This window comes from Chiloscyllium plagiosum, unplaced genomic scaffold (assembly GCF_037043375.1).
Source record: "Chiloscyllium plagiosum isolate Xiang-an unplaced genomic scaffold, Cpla_swu_hap1 HiC_scaffold_10, whole genome shotgun sequence".
Lineage (NCBI taxonomy): Eukaryota > Metazoa > Chordata > Chondrichthyes > Orectolobiformes > Hemiscylliidae > Chiloscyllium > Chiloscyllium plagiosum.
In genome coordinates, this window is record NW_028270148.1 from 70,664,821 (window position 1) to 70,683,624 (window position 18,804).

Genomic DNA, 18,804 nt, shown 5'->3' on the forward strand with positions numbered 1-18,804 from the left:
GCCAAGCAGTACACTGTGCTCCACACATATTTGCTAACACACATTCCAACAGCATTGTTTAACTTTGCCAATTCCTAATATTAGTCACACTAATTATATTAAGCAAATCTAAACAATGATATGTATTTTCTGAATTTCATCAATACAGATATAAACAATCTTTGTTAAAATTAAATATCACAACAACAGGCTAGAGTCCAACAGGTTTATATGGAAATACAAGTTTGCAAAGCGTTGCTTCTTAGTCAGGTAGCTAGTCACCTGTTGGACTATAACCTGGTGTTTTGTGATTGTTAAACTTTGTCCACTCCAATACAGCCCCTCACATCAAAATTAGATACAACACTGTAAGGAGCAGTCTCAAAAAGAGCATTTCTGTAAAACTGGAGTTAAGCAACTAAGGAGAAATACCAAGGTAGTAAAAATCTGGAACAAAGTCCTCCAACCACTTACTGATTGAAAATTCAATTTGGTCAATATAAAATTTATAAATGCAGAATGCCAAATGCTGTATGAGTACTTGGTGTTAAGTAGGCTGGTTAGCTCAGTTGGTCCCGAGGCTAAGGTGTGGTTCAGATTAATGCCATCAAAAAGAGGTTCATTTCCTGTCCTGACTGAGTTAGATTTGGGATGTCCCTCATCATCTTATGAGAACACTAGGCAACCACCCATTTGCAAAAACTGCCAAGAAAACAAAAAAGCTCAGATAACAATGAGCCAAGAACCTGCCTTTACCTTTGAACAGCGCAATCATGGATGACATGAAGATGGGTTAAGATGCAGGTGAACCATGATCAAACTGTACTGATGTGCTTGCTTGAGGGGCAGAGTAGCCTAGGATTCCATTCTTTATGTTTGATATGTAAGATTTGTTAACAATGCAGACAATGCCACAAATGAAAAGGCCCCACCTTGATTACCAAAAAATAAGTAAGTGGTCAGTGTACTGTTACAGCAATATCAAATCTGGAAATAAGTTACAAGTACGCACTCCAAATTTTCCAGGGCTTCAGTTCCACGTACATGGTACTCCTCGCAGAAGATTTTGTTTCTCATTTGGAAGCTTGACGAATTAACTCCGGAAAGCCTGTTCCTATTCATATTTACTTTCCAGCAATTTTCATGAGAGAGAGGATCATGAAGTTAGACTGTGACCAATCTTACCCAAGGAGCATTAAACCAACATGCATCATCCTAGCTGAAGTCAGCAAACTTAGCACAATCCAAGGTTGCATTAAAGAGGGATCTTTTGACCCGCACAGCTCAATGGAGGACCATCACAAAGTTTTATTCAGAATGCTAATTAACAATAGATTTTATACTTAACAAAGGGATAACATATATGCTACCTACCCAAAAGACTGCACATAGCGTTAAGGCGAAGCATAGCTAGAGAATAAAAGAGAAAAATGTTAATATTTTTAAAAACAGTGTCCAATTATTTCAGCAACTCAAATGCAAACAAGCCATTATGACACTTATTTAGAATAGTAACTTTTGGATGAACTACTTGCAACTGTTCAATTTGCAAGATACTGCCTATTGAAAGTATATGTGAACGAGTGATTTCTTCTCTTCTAATACCTCAAGGCTTCACATAAATTACTTGTGGCGACTAAGATAACCGCTTCCCAGCATATAACAAATTTCAGGCTACAACTGCAGCCTAATATATTGCAACAGACCACAGTAGGAAGTATATTAGAGAAGAAAACAGTAAACAGCGCAGATCTCCCAGATCAGAAGCCCCTCAAACCTTTGTATACTATAGATAAAATAATGTAACACCATAGTTCTTACGTATATTAAAAATCCATTACTATGTATAAAAGGACTCTTGTAAGAACTGTATTTCGGGACTCTATTGCTGCCTTGAATTTGTGCTACTGAAGTTGCCGAGTAGGCTATTTTCGCCACTCAGCTTTTTCAGTCATTACTTGAACACAATCCCACGAGGACAAAAATTTACATTTTGTCTAAAAGCAAACAGCAGTTCTCAAGCAAAAGAAAATAAAAGAATGCGTAGCTTGGGGAGGTACCAAGCAGGTGAATATACTAAAGCTGCTTCACGAGATAGCTCTCAAACGGAACTTGACACTCAGATGAAGATATTACATCCATAGAGAGCAGCTGTCAAAGAGGTAGGTTTTAAGGTCTGCTTCAAAGGAGGACAGTGAAGAATAGGGGCTTAGGAAAGAATTCCAAAACTTGAGGCCTTGTAACCTGAAAGTATGGCTGCCAATGGTGATTTCAGATGGTCAAAATTGGAGAAACACACATTACCATGGTGCTACCCAGTGTGGTCTGTGACTTGAAGAGCCTGAGCACAGCCAACAGTTTTATCCAGTTGTGTAAACCTCGGAGGTGTGTGCAACAGTGCCTTTTGAAAGCAGAAGCTAATGTGTCAGCATAGTGATCAGCATGCATGGAACCATCCAACAACTGTGCAGCTTGGCAGGAACGTTGGCCTCCACCCTCATCAAAACAATTAGAACAAAGAGAGGAGTGAAGCAAAATCTATGAGGAATCACATGACCCAATAGTTAGTGAAAAATTAAGTAGCTTCCACAAACTATAGATAAGCAAAACTCAAGAGTTGAAGAGAATTTTTTTGACATACAGGGCCAGATTCAAAGAAGTGAATCTGGTTACATAATATTAACAGAGGAGAAAGCACTACAGCCCATGATTTCTTTTCCACATGACATGGTCAACATTTCCCTTCTCCCACCCAAATAAACTAATAGGTGTATTAAACAATTTGTTTTTAACAACTACGTGCTTGTTTTCCTTAATTAATCCAGACTCTTAATTTTCTCCCAGTTTATCATTCCAACAAATTTTTTTAATCTTACCAAGATCAACTGCCTGGCTTGTTTTTGCTCAGCTTATCGTTTTACTTGCTCTTGTTCAAGGGTAAAACATTTGCATTTCTTCAGTCTTCTGACACCACTGTTGTATCTAATGCAGATGGGATAATTTTGGCTAGTGTCTCCGCAATTTCCATTCTTGATCCTTTATATTCCTTGGGTGCACCCCATCTAGTACTTGTGAAATCTCAAATTTAAATGCAGCTAGCCCTTTTCATATCTTCTCTGTATCAACTTTTAACTCTTCCAGTATCTAAACTGCTTTCTCCTCTACTATGACATCAGCAATACCATCCTTGGCAAAGACAGATATTAAGTTCAGAACCTCAGCATTTCCTCTGCTTCCTTGCACTGATCCCTCATTGTCCCTTAAATCAGCTCCCCTCTCCAACAACACCTTCACTAAATGCCTTAACAAGATCTCTGGAGTCTCTTTCATGTTAGCAGCCACTCTGTTCTCACATTCTCTCATTCTTTCCCATTTTCCTTTTTGTTCCTTTGAACTTCAAGTGTTAGTTTAATCTATTTAAATTTGACATTCAGGGCGATCCCTGTATCCACAGGTCCAGTTTCCACAGTTCCAGTTACCCGTGGTTTACCCCGGCCTGAACATATTATAGGGGACGTTCCAAAACCTGGAACCAGGAGGCTGCTGGGAAGGTACGTTTCCCATTTAAATGAATAGGTTCACAGCTATCCATGGTTTAGGGCTTCTGCAGGTAGTCTTGGAATGTATCCCCCGTGGTCGGTTGGGGGTGGGGGGGGGGAAACTACTGTACTTTATTCCCCATAAACTATCAATAAGAGGTGTGTCACATACAGTGTATGATGGGGCAATGAGTCAGAAATTAGGGGGAGATGAAGTTCAGCGTTACAGTGAGGAATGTTGAAGAAAGCTTGGCCCAATGGGCTAAGGGAAGGAAAGGAACGGAACCAAGAGAGGGAGGTAAATGGATCTCCTATTTAATGACAAATATGTCCATGGGCTCCTGACACCTAATGTTGAAAGTGAGGGTCAGGAATCTAATTGTCAGTTTCCCCCAGGATATAGTTGGGGGCTACCTTTGCATTACATGATATTTCTGGAATAATGAGCAGCTCTGGCAGGCAGGCAGACAGGAATTGGATTAGTTAATGCTTTATATTTTGAGGCATCTCAAATCTGTGACCCATGGTTTAAAAGAACATAAAATAGATGCAGATGACATAATGAATCAATGCTGCAAAGTTAACCATGTTCCTGATTATTTGGAAGCCAGTGTTGGTAGCCACTTATAAATGTACAGCTTAAACAAACATTTGGATTCAGAACATGAACTGTTGAAATGCGTTAAAAAAAGGTAATACCATGAATGAATATCAGAGACTCTTGGCTTAACAGTCAGAATTAATAACTGAAAATTCCAACAGGTTAATTATTAAGCAATGTGAACAGTTGGGGCTTGAATCAAACAGCAAAGAAGAAGAACATTTTAAGTAATAGAAATAGCTTTCACATTAACATTTTGTTTTCAATGGAAATTAATCACCTTCATTTGTAAACGCTCTGTCAAAGCCACACTTGGGAAGAATTTGCTGTCCCTGACAACAAAACTGTGTTAAGGCATTAGAGTTACCTCAAATAATATTCTTACTGTTCGAAGCAGGTCTGCAACACTTGCATAAATGCAAACAAGTCAACACGCTCCACTTCTTTATCAAACAAAGGAGGAAACAGACGGGAAATAAAGGAGCCAGGAATAAGGTCCATGAGCCTTGTATGGAGTTCTTGATCTATTTTGTGATGTTTTGAGCAAATTCTTGAAAAATAACTTATATACTGTGTCATATTAATCCTCAATTTCCCAAATACTTAGTATAAACTTGGTCTGCTTCAGATACAATGGTGTAAGTTGTTTTTGTAAATAGTCTGACAATCTCATTTTTGAGAAAGTTGACTCATGTTGCCGTATAGCTACACAGCAAAGATAGACTGAACGATAGGACCCCTCTCACATGGACTAGATAGCAGTACTAATTCCACATGTATTGTCAATCTGCCCAATGACAAATCATGTTTATAGTTCAAAAGGCAATACCTGGTTTAAAACAAATGTTTTTCTTCCAACAGCAAGTTAAAATGTGCAAAGGAAGGCTTATAGCATTTGAACTCAGGAGTTTTTAATTCAATCTAAGTTCACTATATCACATATTGGCTTCTGTGATAAAAGATGGTTGCAACCTGACCCAGAACCTACAACTGGTTTCACATCTATATTTCTTGCTTTGTTCAGATGATGAATTATTCAGCTTGTCTGGCTATGTGTAGCAAGAAATTGTCCAGTCATCTGGAACCAGGTACTTAGAAAAATTAACCTTCAGGTAGGTTAAGTTTAGCTTTTGTTTAATGGAACACTCAATGTTCATAGCAGGAGATTCAGCTATGATAATTAGATAATTAGATTCTATCTTGTTGGATATGTTTTAGCTGTGGTACTTTTATGGCGCTAATGTTACTTGTGACTTATTAGCCCATACTCGGAACAAGAAAATTGTTGAGCGATATTTGTATTTGGCATACTTTGGTTATTGTCAGAGCTGATATTCTAAAGACAGGACACAAATAAAAGATGTAGTTTCAGAACTATATGCCTCTGTTCCAGCAATAATAGCTGAGTTGGAGAAAAGATTTAACAATTGCAACGTTAAAAGGTATCTTGAGCATTTAACCTAACCATGCTCACTTCTTCATTGGAGCTGGCAATAGCCAATTGTTTTGAGAAGAGCTGGAGTTTCAGATCTTGGTATCAATCTTTTTTTTTTAAAAAAGAAGAAATTAAGATGTGGGCTTTGCTGGCTAGGTTACATTTATTGGCCATTCCCAATTGCCCTTGTGTTGGTGGTGAGCTGTCTTCTTGAACAGCTATAGTTCATTTAGAACAGGTACAACAGCAATGCTGAAAGTGACAGCGTTCCAGGGGTTTGATCCTGCAACACTAAAGCAACTGGAATATATTTTCAATTTAGGATGAGTGGTAGCTTGGAGGGATAGTTGCAGGTGATGGTATTCCCATTCATCTGCTGTCCTGGTATTTCTAAGTGGTAGTGTTCATGGGTTTGGAAAATGGTATAAGAAGCCTTGGTGAATTTCTGCAGCCCATCTTGTAGATGGCGCATACTGCTGATAGTGTTTGTTGGGGGTGAAGAACATGAATATCGAAGGTAGTAGATAGGTGTCAATCGAGATTATTGCTTTGTACTGGATACTGTCAAGCTTTAAATGCTATTGGCACTGCACTTATTCAGGAATGTGGAGAATATCCCATTACACTCCTAGCTTATGCCCTGTAGACAGTGGACAGGCTTTGGGAGACTCAGGCGGTGGGCTGGATTCCTATCCTCTGACCAGCTACTGTACCAATAGTATTTGTATGGTTAGTGCAATTTTGTTTCTCGTCAATAGTAACCCTCAGGATGGTATTAGTGGGGTTTTCAGAATTAGTAATGCCATTGCATTTCAAGAAGCAATGGTTAGATTCTCTTTTGTTGGAGATGGTCATTGCTGGAACTTGTTTGATGTTAATGTTACTTGCCACTTGTCAGCCCAGGCCTGGCTGTTAACAAGGTCATATTGCATTTTGGTACAGACTACTTCAGTATTTGAGGAGCTAAAAATAATCTTGAACACTATAATTATTGGCAAGCATTCCCACTTCTGTTGTTTGCACATAGAATATCACACTGAGGAGATCTTGCAGTGATGCCCTGGAGTTGAAATGTTTAACCTCCAAAAATCACAACCATTTTCCATTGTGCTAGGCTCAACTCCAAACAACTGACTTGAGTTTTGCTAGGACTCCTTGATGCCATAGTTGAATGCGATTTTGATGTCAAGGGTAATCATTCTTATCTCACCAATTGAGTTAATCATAGAATCCCTACAATATGAAACAGACCCTTCAGCTCAACAAGTCCACACTGATCCTCCGAAGAGTAACTCACCCAGATCCATTCCCCTACTACTCTACGTTTACCCTAGACTAATACACCTAACATACACATCCCTGAACACTATGGGTAATTTAGCATGGCCAATTCACCTTACCTGCACATCCTTGGACTGTGGGAGGAAACCAGAGCACTTGGAGGACACCCCACAGACACTGGGAGAATGTGCAAACTCCACAAAGACAGTCGCCTAAAGCAGGAATCAAACCCAGGTCCCTGGTGCTGTGAGGCAACAGTGCTAACCACTGGGTAAAAACAAGGGCTGCAGATGCTAGAAACCAGATTCTAGACTAGAGTGGTGCTGGAAAAGCACAGCAGTTCAGGCAGCATCCAAGGAGCAGGAAAATCGACGTTTCGGGCAAAAGCCCTTCATCTGGAATATTCAAGAAAGTATTTAACACACAACTTAAAGTTTTGAGCTATATTGACAAAGGACTGCAATGCAGAAAAGGATTGTTTGAAAGCTGCCAAAATTCTGAGGTAGCATTGGTAAAATACAAAAAAAAGAACAAATTTATACAATCCACCAAAAGAACTGAGTTTATTTAAAAATTTATCATATTTAGATCAATATAAAAGTTGTACTTGATTATTTTTCAGTGGGAAAGACTGCAGCCATTGATAGTACAGTCCACAGAGTGAGTTCTTGTACTGCAAGTTAGATAGAAATCATATGACTGTTCAAGGTGCCAATATCTGGAGGGGCAAAATCCCAAGGTAGTTCCCCTTTTGACAGGAAAATTGTACTTGAAGGTCGAACAAACAAGTAATTTCACACACATTCTTTGACGTTTAAGAGTCTGTCACTAGCTTGTAAAACACATTGATGGATCAACAATTCTACAAATATTCCTGTTTTAACTTAGTAATATGTGAAATAGACAATGAAAATGACACACAACACTACATAAGACAAAATGTAACCTTTCAGATGATTAGTCCTATTTCTGTCCAATTTAAAATATGTTGCCTAAACTTGACTTTTATAAGTATTTTGTAAGTATTTATAAGCATGATAAAGGTTTACTTATGATTGAGACCCTCCATCGCCAAATGTAAAGGCACTTTGAATATTACAAAACAGGATGACAATTTGTGCAACAGAAATGTTGGAATTTCAAAAAATCTTTTTAGTCACATCAATAAAATCACATTCAAAGCCCCCACCACAGATAGGGAGCTAATGAAAGGACCCAATGTTTCAGCAAGCTCCAGTAATTCACTTATTACCTGTGGTTTAAATTAGGACAAACAAATGCAACATCAAAGCCAGATAGGGCTGAGCTATTTGCCAAAAATTAGTGGTATTAATGATCATGGGTTGGAGAGAAAGGATGATGAACAAAGAGCTAACATAAATAATGTGCAGTAATGACAACTTGGAAATTTGAAAATTTTAGAATAGAATTGGCTTGCACTTTTTAAATTAATTCAGAATAATTTCTGGGAAAATTACATTTTCAAATCATACAACCATACAAATTAGGAACAATAGGCCATTTGGCCCCTTGAACCTGTGATTTAATTTTCCAATTGATCAGAGTATGGCATCAACTTTACTTTCATGCCTATTCCTTAGTCCCTGTAAATAATACTCTTTTATGGTACAGTACTTTATGTAAATTTGTTAAACTTATAGAAAGAATGCATACAAAAAATTTACTATAATAGAATTTAGAAGAAAACTTGGTGTAGTAAAGTTCTAATTACCAACATAATAATAGTGGCAAACAAACGGTTCGGATCAACCATCTTCTTCAGTTGCTTCAATGGGCCCATGAGAAAGCAGGTGCTGGAATTATCAGACAGAAAACAAATTTAAGTTTTCAGAAACTAGGTTTGGCAAAGAAGGTGAGTAGATTCAGGAGGAAAGAAAGACAAAGCGGTCTTACAGTTGTCAATTATTAGGCAGCAAACTATGAATCTCAATCAGAATCACCCTTTCACTTCATGGAGCCAAAAGATTTTTTTTTAAAAAGCTGTGTAGCTTTTCAAACCACACAATAGCATTGATATCAAAGTGAAACTTGTGTTAGGAAATGTAGTCACACTGCCATCCCGTCTTCACTTTGCATTCAATATTAATTTAAAGCATTTATTGAATTAAACAGCACTGATGGCAGTTACCAATAGGCTTTCTCCAAAATCTTCATTCAACAACCTGACTGCATCTCTTACAAAATGCAGATGATAGCAGTTTTTTTCAAAAAACTGGATAACACAAGGTATCCAGAATACTTGCCAATCTGAAAGTGGCATAAATTTAAAGAAAATAATTTACAAATTTCAGATGATACAGAAGAAAAATAAGGAAAATACTGAATACCAGGAAATTGTTTTACAAATGGAAACAGTCTTCACAGCTTTCTTTAAAATGCTGTTTTCAATTTTTAATAATTTCTTGGAACAAAAACCTCTGAATAAATCAGATTTGTTCCTTTCTCGATAGCATAAAGTCTCAAAACATTTTTTTCCGTTTTACAAGTACAGTCCCATTTATAAAGCAACTTTAATAGATGGCAATGTCCTAAAGACATTACAGAGGCAAGATGATTAAAAGCATGGTTTCTAACAGTGACATGAAAGAAGTGATGGATGTGAAAGAATTCATAGTTGGAGCAACAATGCTTCTAGAGAACCAAGGAGGGCTTTTAACCAAAGGATGAGCTGGCTAAAATTGAGGCATAGTGCTCTGGTAGCCAATACAGGCAGGCAAAGTCAATGATGGCTAATGGAGTGGCGTTTGGTTTAGGCTATGGATTGCATGAGCAGGTTTATGGAAAGTGAAGTGACTGGCAGGAAGAGCACTGAAATAGAACTGACAAAGACATAGACAAGGATTCAACAGCAGAAAAGCGGAAGCAGGCTGGAGATGGGTAACCTAATATAATAAAGAAACCCTACAGTGTGGGATTAAGCCCTTTGAGTGCCCTCAAAGAGAACCACACCCAGAGCCACAACTCATACTCTATTCCCGTGACCCCATGTTTCCGATGGCAAATGTACATAGCCTGCATATCCTTGGACACAATTGGCAATTTTAGCATCTCCAATCCACCTAACCTGCATATCTTTGGACTGTGGGAGGAAAGCAGAGCATCTAGAGGAACCCACACAGGCACAGGGAGAACGTGCAAACTCCACACAGACAGTCACCTAAGGTTGGAATTGAACCTGGATGCCTGGTGCTGTGAGGCAACAGTGCTAACCACTGAGCCACTGTGCCACCCCAGAGAAGGAAGTAGTCATGCCAGAATAGTAATGCTGTGAAAGATAATGCCAATGCAATTTTTTTGGCAATGACTCCAAAGCCAAGTGGAATCAGGTGAGGTCTGTCTACTAGTGTTGGACAACATATAAGACATTGAAAGAAAATGAGTGGTTCCATGTCAAAGATTGCAGAGGTGTCAGAAAGGATGAGGATGGGCTGTGCATCATGGTCACTTACACAGAAGCTGAAATTTATTACCCAGGACTATTTCGGGATTATGGGTATGCATGCAAAACCTTGACCAGAGAGATTTAAATACAGAGTTTTGGAAAAAGGTACAGATTTGTGAGATAACATGCTCAATTTTTGATTTACATGCAATTGATGAGCATAACATTCAAATGAGCTTAGTTGTCACTGGCAATCATTTATGCTTTAATGCAAAGCTATTTCATTGAGGAAGTCAAACAGATTTACAGTTAATTTTCTTTTCAACTTATAAACTATATTTTCAGAAAAGACAATTTGGCAGGGTATACATAATTACTGTTTTACCAAAACGGGTTCGTTTATTCACTAATTTAGAGTCAACAATACAATCCAACTCTTGGAGATGGTGTGACTAAATGAGCCTCCTTTTCAAGGCTATGTTCTATAAACTATACAAAAGTCACACAAACTCTTATTTTTCTTATTTTTGGCTACAGTGAGATAACTTTCAACTTCAAAGTTTTACAATTATAAAAAAAACCTAAGTAATAAAAGGTTGAAAATTTGTGCAAAATCAACCACAATTAGTGCCTAGAATAGATTTCAAGTTTAATTATCTTCATAAAAAAGTAGGAAGTAAAATAAATTTTGGTCAAAGGAAACAAAGTTGTTTAATATTTTGTCTGTGCAAACTATTCTTTGGCAATGCACTGTAATGAGTCATTTTCCATGAGCTCTATGGCTTCAAAATGCTTATTGTTTTTTCTGCTTTCATGATGTAGGAGTAATTGTTTTATAACTATGCAAGCATCAAGACTGATGAAAGCAAATACGTAAAAAAGCAACACAGATTGACGTTTCGTTCTCAGCTGCTATTTAGACAGCATCATTTAAATCCACACAGATATTTCATTTTATACTGGTTTATTCAATCCGTCTAATAGTGTTGGATATACATATCCATATTGGATGACGCATAATATTTTAACATGAAATAATTTCTCAATATATTGACATCACAATGCCTTGTAGATTACAAACTACCAAATAACTAAAATGCTCATTTGGCATTACTAACTGCTAATTAAGGCCAAACTTGGTTTGCTTTGAACAGATTATAGTGATTATGTTGCAATTTACTGGCTTAAAGAATGCATTGGCTACAATGAAAAATATCTAGAAATCAAATATTGTGGTAATTGTACTAATAAAAGCAACATAATACCAACAGCACACTTTCAAAGAGGCACAGCATAACTTTTATTTTTCCTTGCACTCCTCGAGGTCTATGCTTTGCTTTTCATAGCTACTTTTTGATTCTCGCTAACAACTTTATTAGCCGTGGGTGGCACGGTGGCACCGTGGTTAGCAATCCTGCCTCACAGCGCCAAAGACCCGGGTTCAATTCCCGCCTCAGGCGAATGACTGTGTGGAGTTTGCACGTTCTCCCAGTGTCTGCGTGGGTTTCCTCCGGGTGCTCTGGTTTCCTCCCACAGTCCAAAGATGTGCAGGTCAGGTGAATTGGCCATGCTAAATTGCCCGTAGTGTTAGGTAAGGGGTAAATATAGGGGTATGGGTGGGTTGCGCTTCGGCGGGTCGGTGTGGACTTATTGGGCCGAAGGGCCTGTTTCCACACTGTAATGTAATCTAATCTAATCAGTAATGTAATCTAATCCAATCAGACTAGTACAGTAACAATACATTCTGCAAATTTAAAGGTGCAACACGGAAAGAAAGCATTGATATTCCACACATCATTGAATTTGAATAGATGTAATATATCAGGCATAAGCCAGCAAGCTTTTATCCCCAAATAACTGGCAAGCTTCTACAAAACAAAAGCTGAAACACACCTTCAGATTGGTAAGGTTACAGTCAATGTATTTCCATTGTATATTCAAGATAGGCAGTTATTACTCTCTTTACTCCCTTGCAGATCATCTCAGATTCAAATTTAAACATTGACCATGTTTGCTTTAATAACAACGGAATGTTTTCTGCAGCTAGGTCTTCAGCAAATGTAACCTTAAGTTACTTTCTCTTGCAAGTAATAAATTACTTTGGTGATTCCAACTTATCCTCACTCCTAGTTAGCTGTGATCCCCCTCTTTTCTGCTCAGGATTCTGCATGTTTCAGGAAGACCATCACACCATAAGATGTAGCAGCAGAAGCAGACCGAGTCTACACCACCTGATGACTGGTCTGATAATTCTCAACTTCACTATCCCTGGTTCCCTTACTAATTAAAATTGGTCTACATGAACAGACGAACTAGAACAAGATTAGGCCACTCAGCCCTTTGGACTGAATTTAACTTCAATTCTACATTCCTGCATACCTCTGACCATATTCATCTGCTTGGTAAGAATCTGCCTTAAAAATAGTTTACAATTCCGCATCCACTGCCCCTTTTATTCCATCATGTTCAACTTTGCTGACAAGCCTGTTATATAGTAAAAGGCTTTCAAGAAGTTCATGTGCACCACAATCAATCAATCATTACATCATTAAGACATTCATATTAGCTAAATAAGAACTACTTCAACAAATCCACGTTGACTTCCTTATTAATCTGTTTAGCCAAATAACTGTTAATTTTATCCTGAGTTATTGTTTCTAAACACTATCTCTAGGGTTAAAACTCATCGGTCCTTGGTTGCTAGCCTTCCCCTTAGAGAGTTTTCTGAACAATGGTGTCAATATTTGTAATTCATGTGTTCCCTGGCATCGTGTCCATATTGAGAGAGAAAATTATGGCCAGTATCTCCCAATGTTCACCTATATGTTTGAGGTCACTCCCCTCACTAGAAATGGAAATATTCAATTATTTTTCCTAAATGAGAAAACGAGGTCTGCAGATGCTGGAGATCAGAGATGGAAATGTGTTGCTGGAAAAGCGCAGCAGGTCAGGCAGCATCCAGGGAACAGGAGAATCGACGTTTCGGGCATTAGCCCTTCTTCAGGAATGAGGAAAGTTTGCCCAGCAGGCTAAGATAAAAGATAGGGAGGAGGGACTTGGGGGAGGGGCGTCGGAAATGTGATAGGTGGAAAAAGGACACCCGGACCAACCAACCCAACCACCCTGTAGCTCAACATTTCAATTCCCCCTCCCACTCCACCAAGGATATGCAGGTCTTTGGACTCCTCCATCGTCAGACCACAGCGAAACGACGGTTGGAGGAAGAACGCCTCATCTTCCGGCTAGGAACCCTCCAACCACAAGGGATGAACTCGGATTTCACCAGTTTCCTCATTTCCCCTCCCCCCAGCCTGTCTCAGTCAAATCCATCAAATTCAGCACCGCCTCCCTAACCTGCAATCTTCTTCCCGACCTCTCCGCCCCCACCCCAATCTGTCCTATCACCCTCACCTTGACCTTTTTCCACCTATCACATTTCCGATGCCCCTCCCCCAAGTCCCTCCTCCCTATCTTTTATCTTAGCCTGCTGGACAAACTTTCCTCATTCCTGAAGAAGGGCTAATGCCCGAAACGTCAATTCTCCTGTTCCCTGGATGCTGCCTGACCTGCTGCGCTTTTCCAGCAACACATTTCCATCTCTATTTTTCCTAAATGCCAACTAACCTTTTGTAATTCATGCACTAGAGCACCCAGATCCCTCTGCACCTTAAAGTTCTGTAATCTCTCTGTTTAAATATGCTTTTATAAAGGTTCTTCCTGCCAGACTGAACAATTACAATTTTTCCTACATTCGCACCCATTTGTCAGACCTTGCACAGTTACCTAACCTATCTATAACCCTTCCCAATCTCTAGTCTTCCTCATAACTTGCTTTCCCATATATTTTTGTCATCAGCAGATTTAGCAACCTTACCTTTGATCCCTTTAGTCATTTATATAAAATGTAAAAAGCTGATGCACCAACACGGATCTCTGGCATATCAGTCTTTACATCTTGCAACCATAAGAATGACCCATTAGAGTTTGATTCCTGTCTAAATGCTTCAAGACTGGGACAATATCTGGGTAAGGGCTGACAAGTACAAGGAATATTCGCACCACCTAAGTGCTGGGCAATGACTTTCGCCAACAAGAGAAGTTGTGACCATGACCCCTTGACATTCAATTATGTTACCATCATCGAATTTTTCACTATCAGTATCCTAGGTATGTTACTATTGACCTGAAACTGAACTGGACTAGCCATACAAACACTGTGGCTACAAGAGATGGTCAGAGGCTAGAAAACCTGCAATGAGTAATTCACATCCTGACTCCTTAATGTCTGTACACCATTTACAAGGCACAAGTCAGCAGTGTAATGGAGTACTCTCCACTTGCTTAGTTAAGCTCAGTTCCAACAATACTCAAGAAGCTTGACACCATTGAGGACAAAGCAGCTCATTTGATTGGGACTATGTCTACTACCTTCACCATGCATGCTCAGCAGCAACAGTATGTAAAAAAAACACTGGCAGAACTTTACCAAGGCTTTTTAGACAGCGCCTTTCAAACCCACAATTAATTCCATCTCGAAGGACAAAGACAGCGGATGCAAGGATACATCATCACCTGCGATTGATAGCCATGGGTGAGTTGCCGGAAGATATCCTTATTTAGGAAAAGTGGTGAGGAAAGCCAGGGAATGATAGAACAGTGAGCCTGACGCCAATGGTGGGTAAGTTGTTGGAGGGGATTCTGAGGGGCAGGATTTACATGCATTTTGACAGGCAAGGCCTGATTATAGATAGTCAACATGGCTTTGTGCATGGGAAATATAGTGTCTCACTAAGTTGATTGAGTTACTTCTTTTTGAAGAGGTAACAAAGAAGATTGATGAATGCACAGCAGGTGGACGTTGTCTATATGGACTTCAATCAGATCCTGCATATACGACTGATTAGCAAGGTTAGATCACAAGGAATCTATGGGGAGCTAGCCAGTTGGATACAAACTTGGCTCGAATGTAGGAGACAGAGGGTGGTGATACAGGGTTATTTTTCGGTCTAGAGGCCAGTGGTGTGCCACAAGGATTGGTACTAGGTCCACGGCTTTTCATCATTTACATAAATAATCTGGATGTGAATACAGCAGATATGGTTAGTAAGTTTGCAGATGACGCCAAAATTAGTGGTCTAATGGACAGTGAAAGTTATTTCTAAGTACAATGGGACCTTGATCAAATGGGCCAATGGGTCAAGGAGGCAAACGTGAAGTGTTGCATTTTGGTATGGCAACCCTGTGCAGGAATTGTACAGTGAATAGTAGGACCCTTGGGAGTGCTGCTGAACAAAGATACCTAGCGGTGCAGGTGCACAGTTCCTTGAAAGTGGAGTCGCAGGTAGATGGGATGGTAATGATGTTTGGCATGCTTGCCTTCATTGGTCAGTGCATTGAGTATAGGAGTGAGGATGTCATGTTGTGGCTGTATAGGACATTACAATCATTAGAAAGTGTGGAAGCAAGCCATTCTGACTATCAAGACCACACGGACCCTTCAAAGAGCAGCTCACCCAGACCCATCCCCTACCCTATCCCTGTAATCCTGCATTTTCCCATGGCTAATGCACCTAGCCTGAATTTCCTGGACATTGTGGGCTACTTAGCATGGCCAGTTCACCCGCACATCTTTGAAGTGGAAACTGGAACACTCCGAGGAAATTCACACAGATGTGGAGAGAACGTGCAACCGCCACACAGACAGTCGCCAGAGACTGGATTCGAAACCAGGTTCCTGGCACTGAGGCAACAGTGCTAAGCCATCATGCCACCTCCAACATTGGTGAGGCCAGTTTTAATTCTGGTATGCCTGTCAAAGGTAAAATGTTGTTAAAGTTGAGATAATTCAGGAAAGATTTCCAAGGATTTTGCAGAGTTTGACCTGTAGGGAGAGGGTGAATGGGTGGAAGCTTTTGTTTTTACCTGGAGCATTGGAGGCTGAGGGGTGACCTTACAGGGGTTTATAAACTTATGAGGTACATGGACTGGGGGAATAGCCAGGACAGTAGAGTCCAAAACTGGACAGTATCGGTTTAAGGTGAGAGGGGAAAAGATATAAAAGGAACCTAAGGGGCAGCTTTTCACATGCGTGAATGGAATGAGTGGCCAGAGGAAGCGGTGGTGACAGGTACAATTACAACATTTAAAAGGCATCTGATGGGTACATGAGTAGCAAGGATTTAGAGGGATATGGACCTTATTGGTGATGAATGGAACTACATCAGATTAGGTCATCTGTTTGGAGTTGGCCCACAGGGTCTGTTTCCAGCTGTATAATTCTCTGACTCCCCCCAATCTACTCATCATCCAGACTTGCAAATATATCACCATTCCTTTCAGTGTCACTGGATTGAAATCCTAGAATACCTTTAAGGAGGGAATTCCGAGTCTTCCTACAGAACATGGGCTTCAGCAGTTCAAAGCAGAAGCTTACCATGACCTTCTCAAGGGCAAATACAGCATGACAGTAAATGCTGGTCCAGCTACTGATGCCCTCATCCCTTAAGTGAATAATGTTAAAAAAAAAGTTGATGCCCAAGCTGATTCCTGTGAAGCTTCACATATCACATCTTGTCAACCTGAAAATTATCCATTTTTGCCTTGTCTTGTAGTAGCTATAAATGCTTTCTCCATAACGTCCGTCAGTTAGCTCGCTGAACTGGAAGGTTTGTTTATCAGACATTTTGTCACCATGGCTGGGTAACATCATCAGTGAGATGCTCCAGTGAAGCGCTGGTGGTATGCCCTGCCTCTCCATTTATAGGTCTGGGTTTCTGAAGGTGGGTAATGTCATTTCCGTTTTTTTTCCCCCAAGGGAAGCAATACTAATGTAATTTACAAGATACTATGCAAGAACTGTAAAAAACACTACATTGGATAAACTATCAGGAAACTTGCCACCAGGATACATGAACACAAAGTGGCCACCAAAAGACATGACCACTCTCACCATTTTCTATACATACAGACCAAGATGGACACCACACTGACGTGACAATACACACATCCTAGGACAGGCAAAACAAAGACACAAACAAGAATTCTTAGAGGCATGACATTCTAACCAGAACTCCATTAATAAACACATCGATTTAGATCCTATTTACCTTCCCTCGAGAAAAAAAAACTGGAAATGACATCACCCTGATGAAAGAAAGAAATCAAGACCTATAGAGAGAGAGCCCGGACACACCTCCAGTGCTTCACTGGAGACTCTCAGTGATGTTGTTTCCTAGTACGGTGACGAAACATCTGAAAACAAACCTCAAGCTCAGCCAGCTAACTTGACTTACCATCATCCTGAGTTACAAATCTTTTCAAAAAATGCTTTCTCCATGTTAATACATTACCTTTTACAATGAGCTTTAATTTTGCAGTAAACTTTGTTCAATCACGTTGTCAAATGTCTTCTAGAGATCCAAGCACTGTATATCCACAGATTCTCCTTTATCCAAGCTCTGTACTTTCTCAAAGAATTCCAAGCATTCATCAAACTGGATTTCCCTTCCACAAAACCACGTTGACTCTGCCTGATTGCCTTGAGACTTTAAGTACCTTGCAATAATCTTAACAGATTCCAGCAATTTCCCAATGACAGAGATTAGTTGGCTTTGCACCTGGTGTTTCCATTCCCTTTCTTGAACACAGGAGACCTTCTAATTTGACGATATCTTTCCAGAATCTTGGGAATTTTGGAAAATTAAAAACCAATTCATTAATCTTAGCAACCACTTTTTATTTTAAAAAAGATGCTAGGATGAAATTCATAAGGACCTGGTGACTTGGTCAGCTTTCAATTTCAAGAATTTTCCCTGGCAATTATAATTTTTAAAAGTTCTTCTTTCCTTTCACCTCCTAACTCATAATTAATTTCCAGACGTTATTTGTATACTCTGCAGTGAATTCAGACAGAAAATAGCTGTTCAATTACTTCGCTATTTCCTTATTTTCTATTAACTCCACAGTCTTTGTCAAGGACCAGCATTATATTACTCACTCTTTAGCCTTTCAATGTTTGCAGAAATTCATGTCTTATATTTCTACTTAGTTCCCTCTGGTACTCCACTTGTCCATCAATTTAATAATTCTTTGCTGTTCATATTTTGTTCAATATTTTGATCTGCTATTCATTCTTTGGCAATGACATTTTCTTTCAATTTGATACTATTTGTAATTGCTTTAATTAGTCATGGGTGGTGCAACCTTCCTTTAGGTCTTTCAAGTATGCTGAAAACGTATCCTTAAATATCAGTAGAGATGCAGTGGCAGACCCATCCCTTAATTTCCCACTTCATTCAAATCAGCTCTGCTTTCATTTCTGCATGATTGCCGTTATTAAATTTAATACACTAATTAGATTATATTAGATAAGAGTAGTTTTTTTTAGATTAGATTACTTACAGTGTGGTATCAGGCCCTTCGGCCCAACAAGTCCACAGTGACTCTCCGAAGAGCAACCCACCCAGACCCATTCCCCCACACCTACCCCTACGGGCAATTTAGCATGGCCAATTCACCTAACCTGCACATTTTTGGATTGTGGGAGGAAACCAGAGCACCCGGAGGA

At 39.4% G+C, this 18,804-nt stretch overlaps 1 protein-coding gene across 1 annotated transcript in view; it reads right to left on the bottom strand.

The window, feature by feature from the left end:
• The window catches only part of sft2d1 (SFT2 domain containing 1), a 67,400-nt gene that overhangs the window by 14,003 nt on the left and 34,593 nt on the right, over positions 1–18,804 (bottom strand). The window contains exons 4-5 of the mRNA XM_043696110.2: positions 8,568–8,649; positions 1,354–1,389 (exon numbers count right to left, since the gene is read on the bottom strand). Of these exons, the coding sequence (XP_043552045.1) occupies positions 1,354–1,389; positions 8,568–8,649 (118 nt within the window). The remainder of the gene's footprint in view (positions 1–1,353; positions 1,390–8,567; positions 8,650–18,804) is intronic.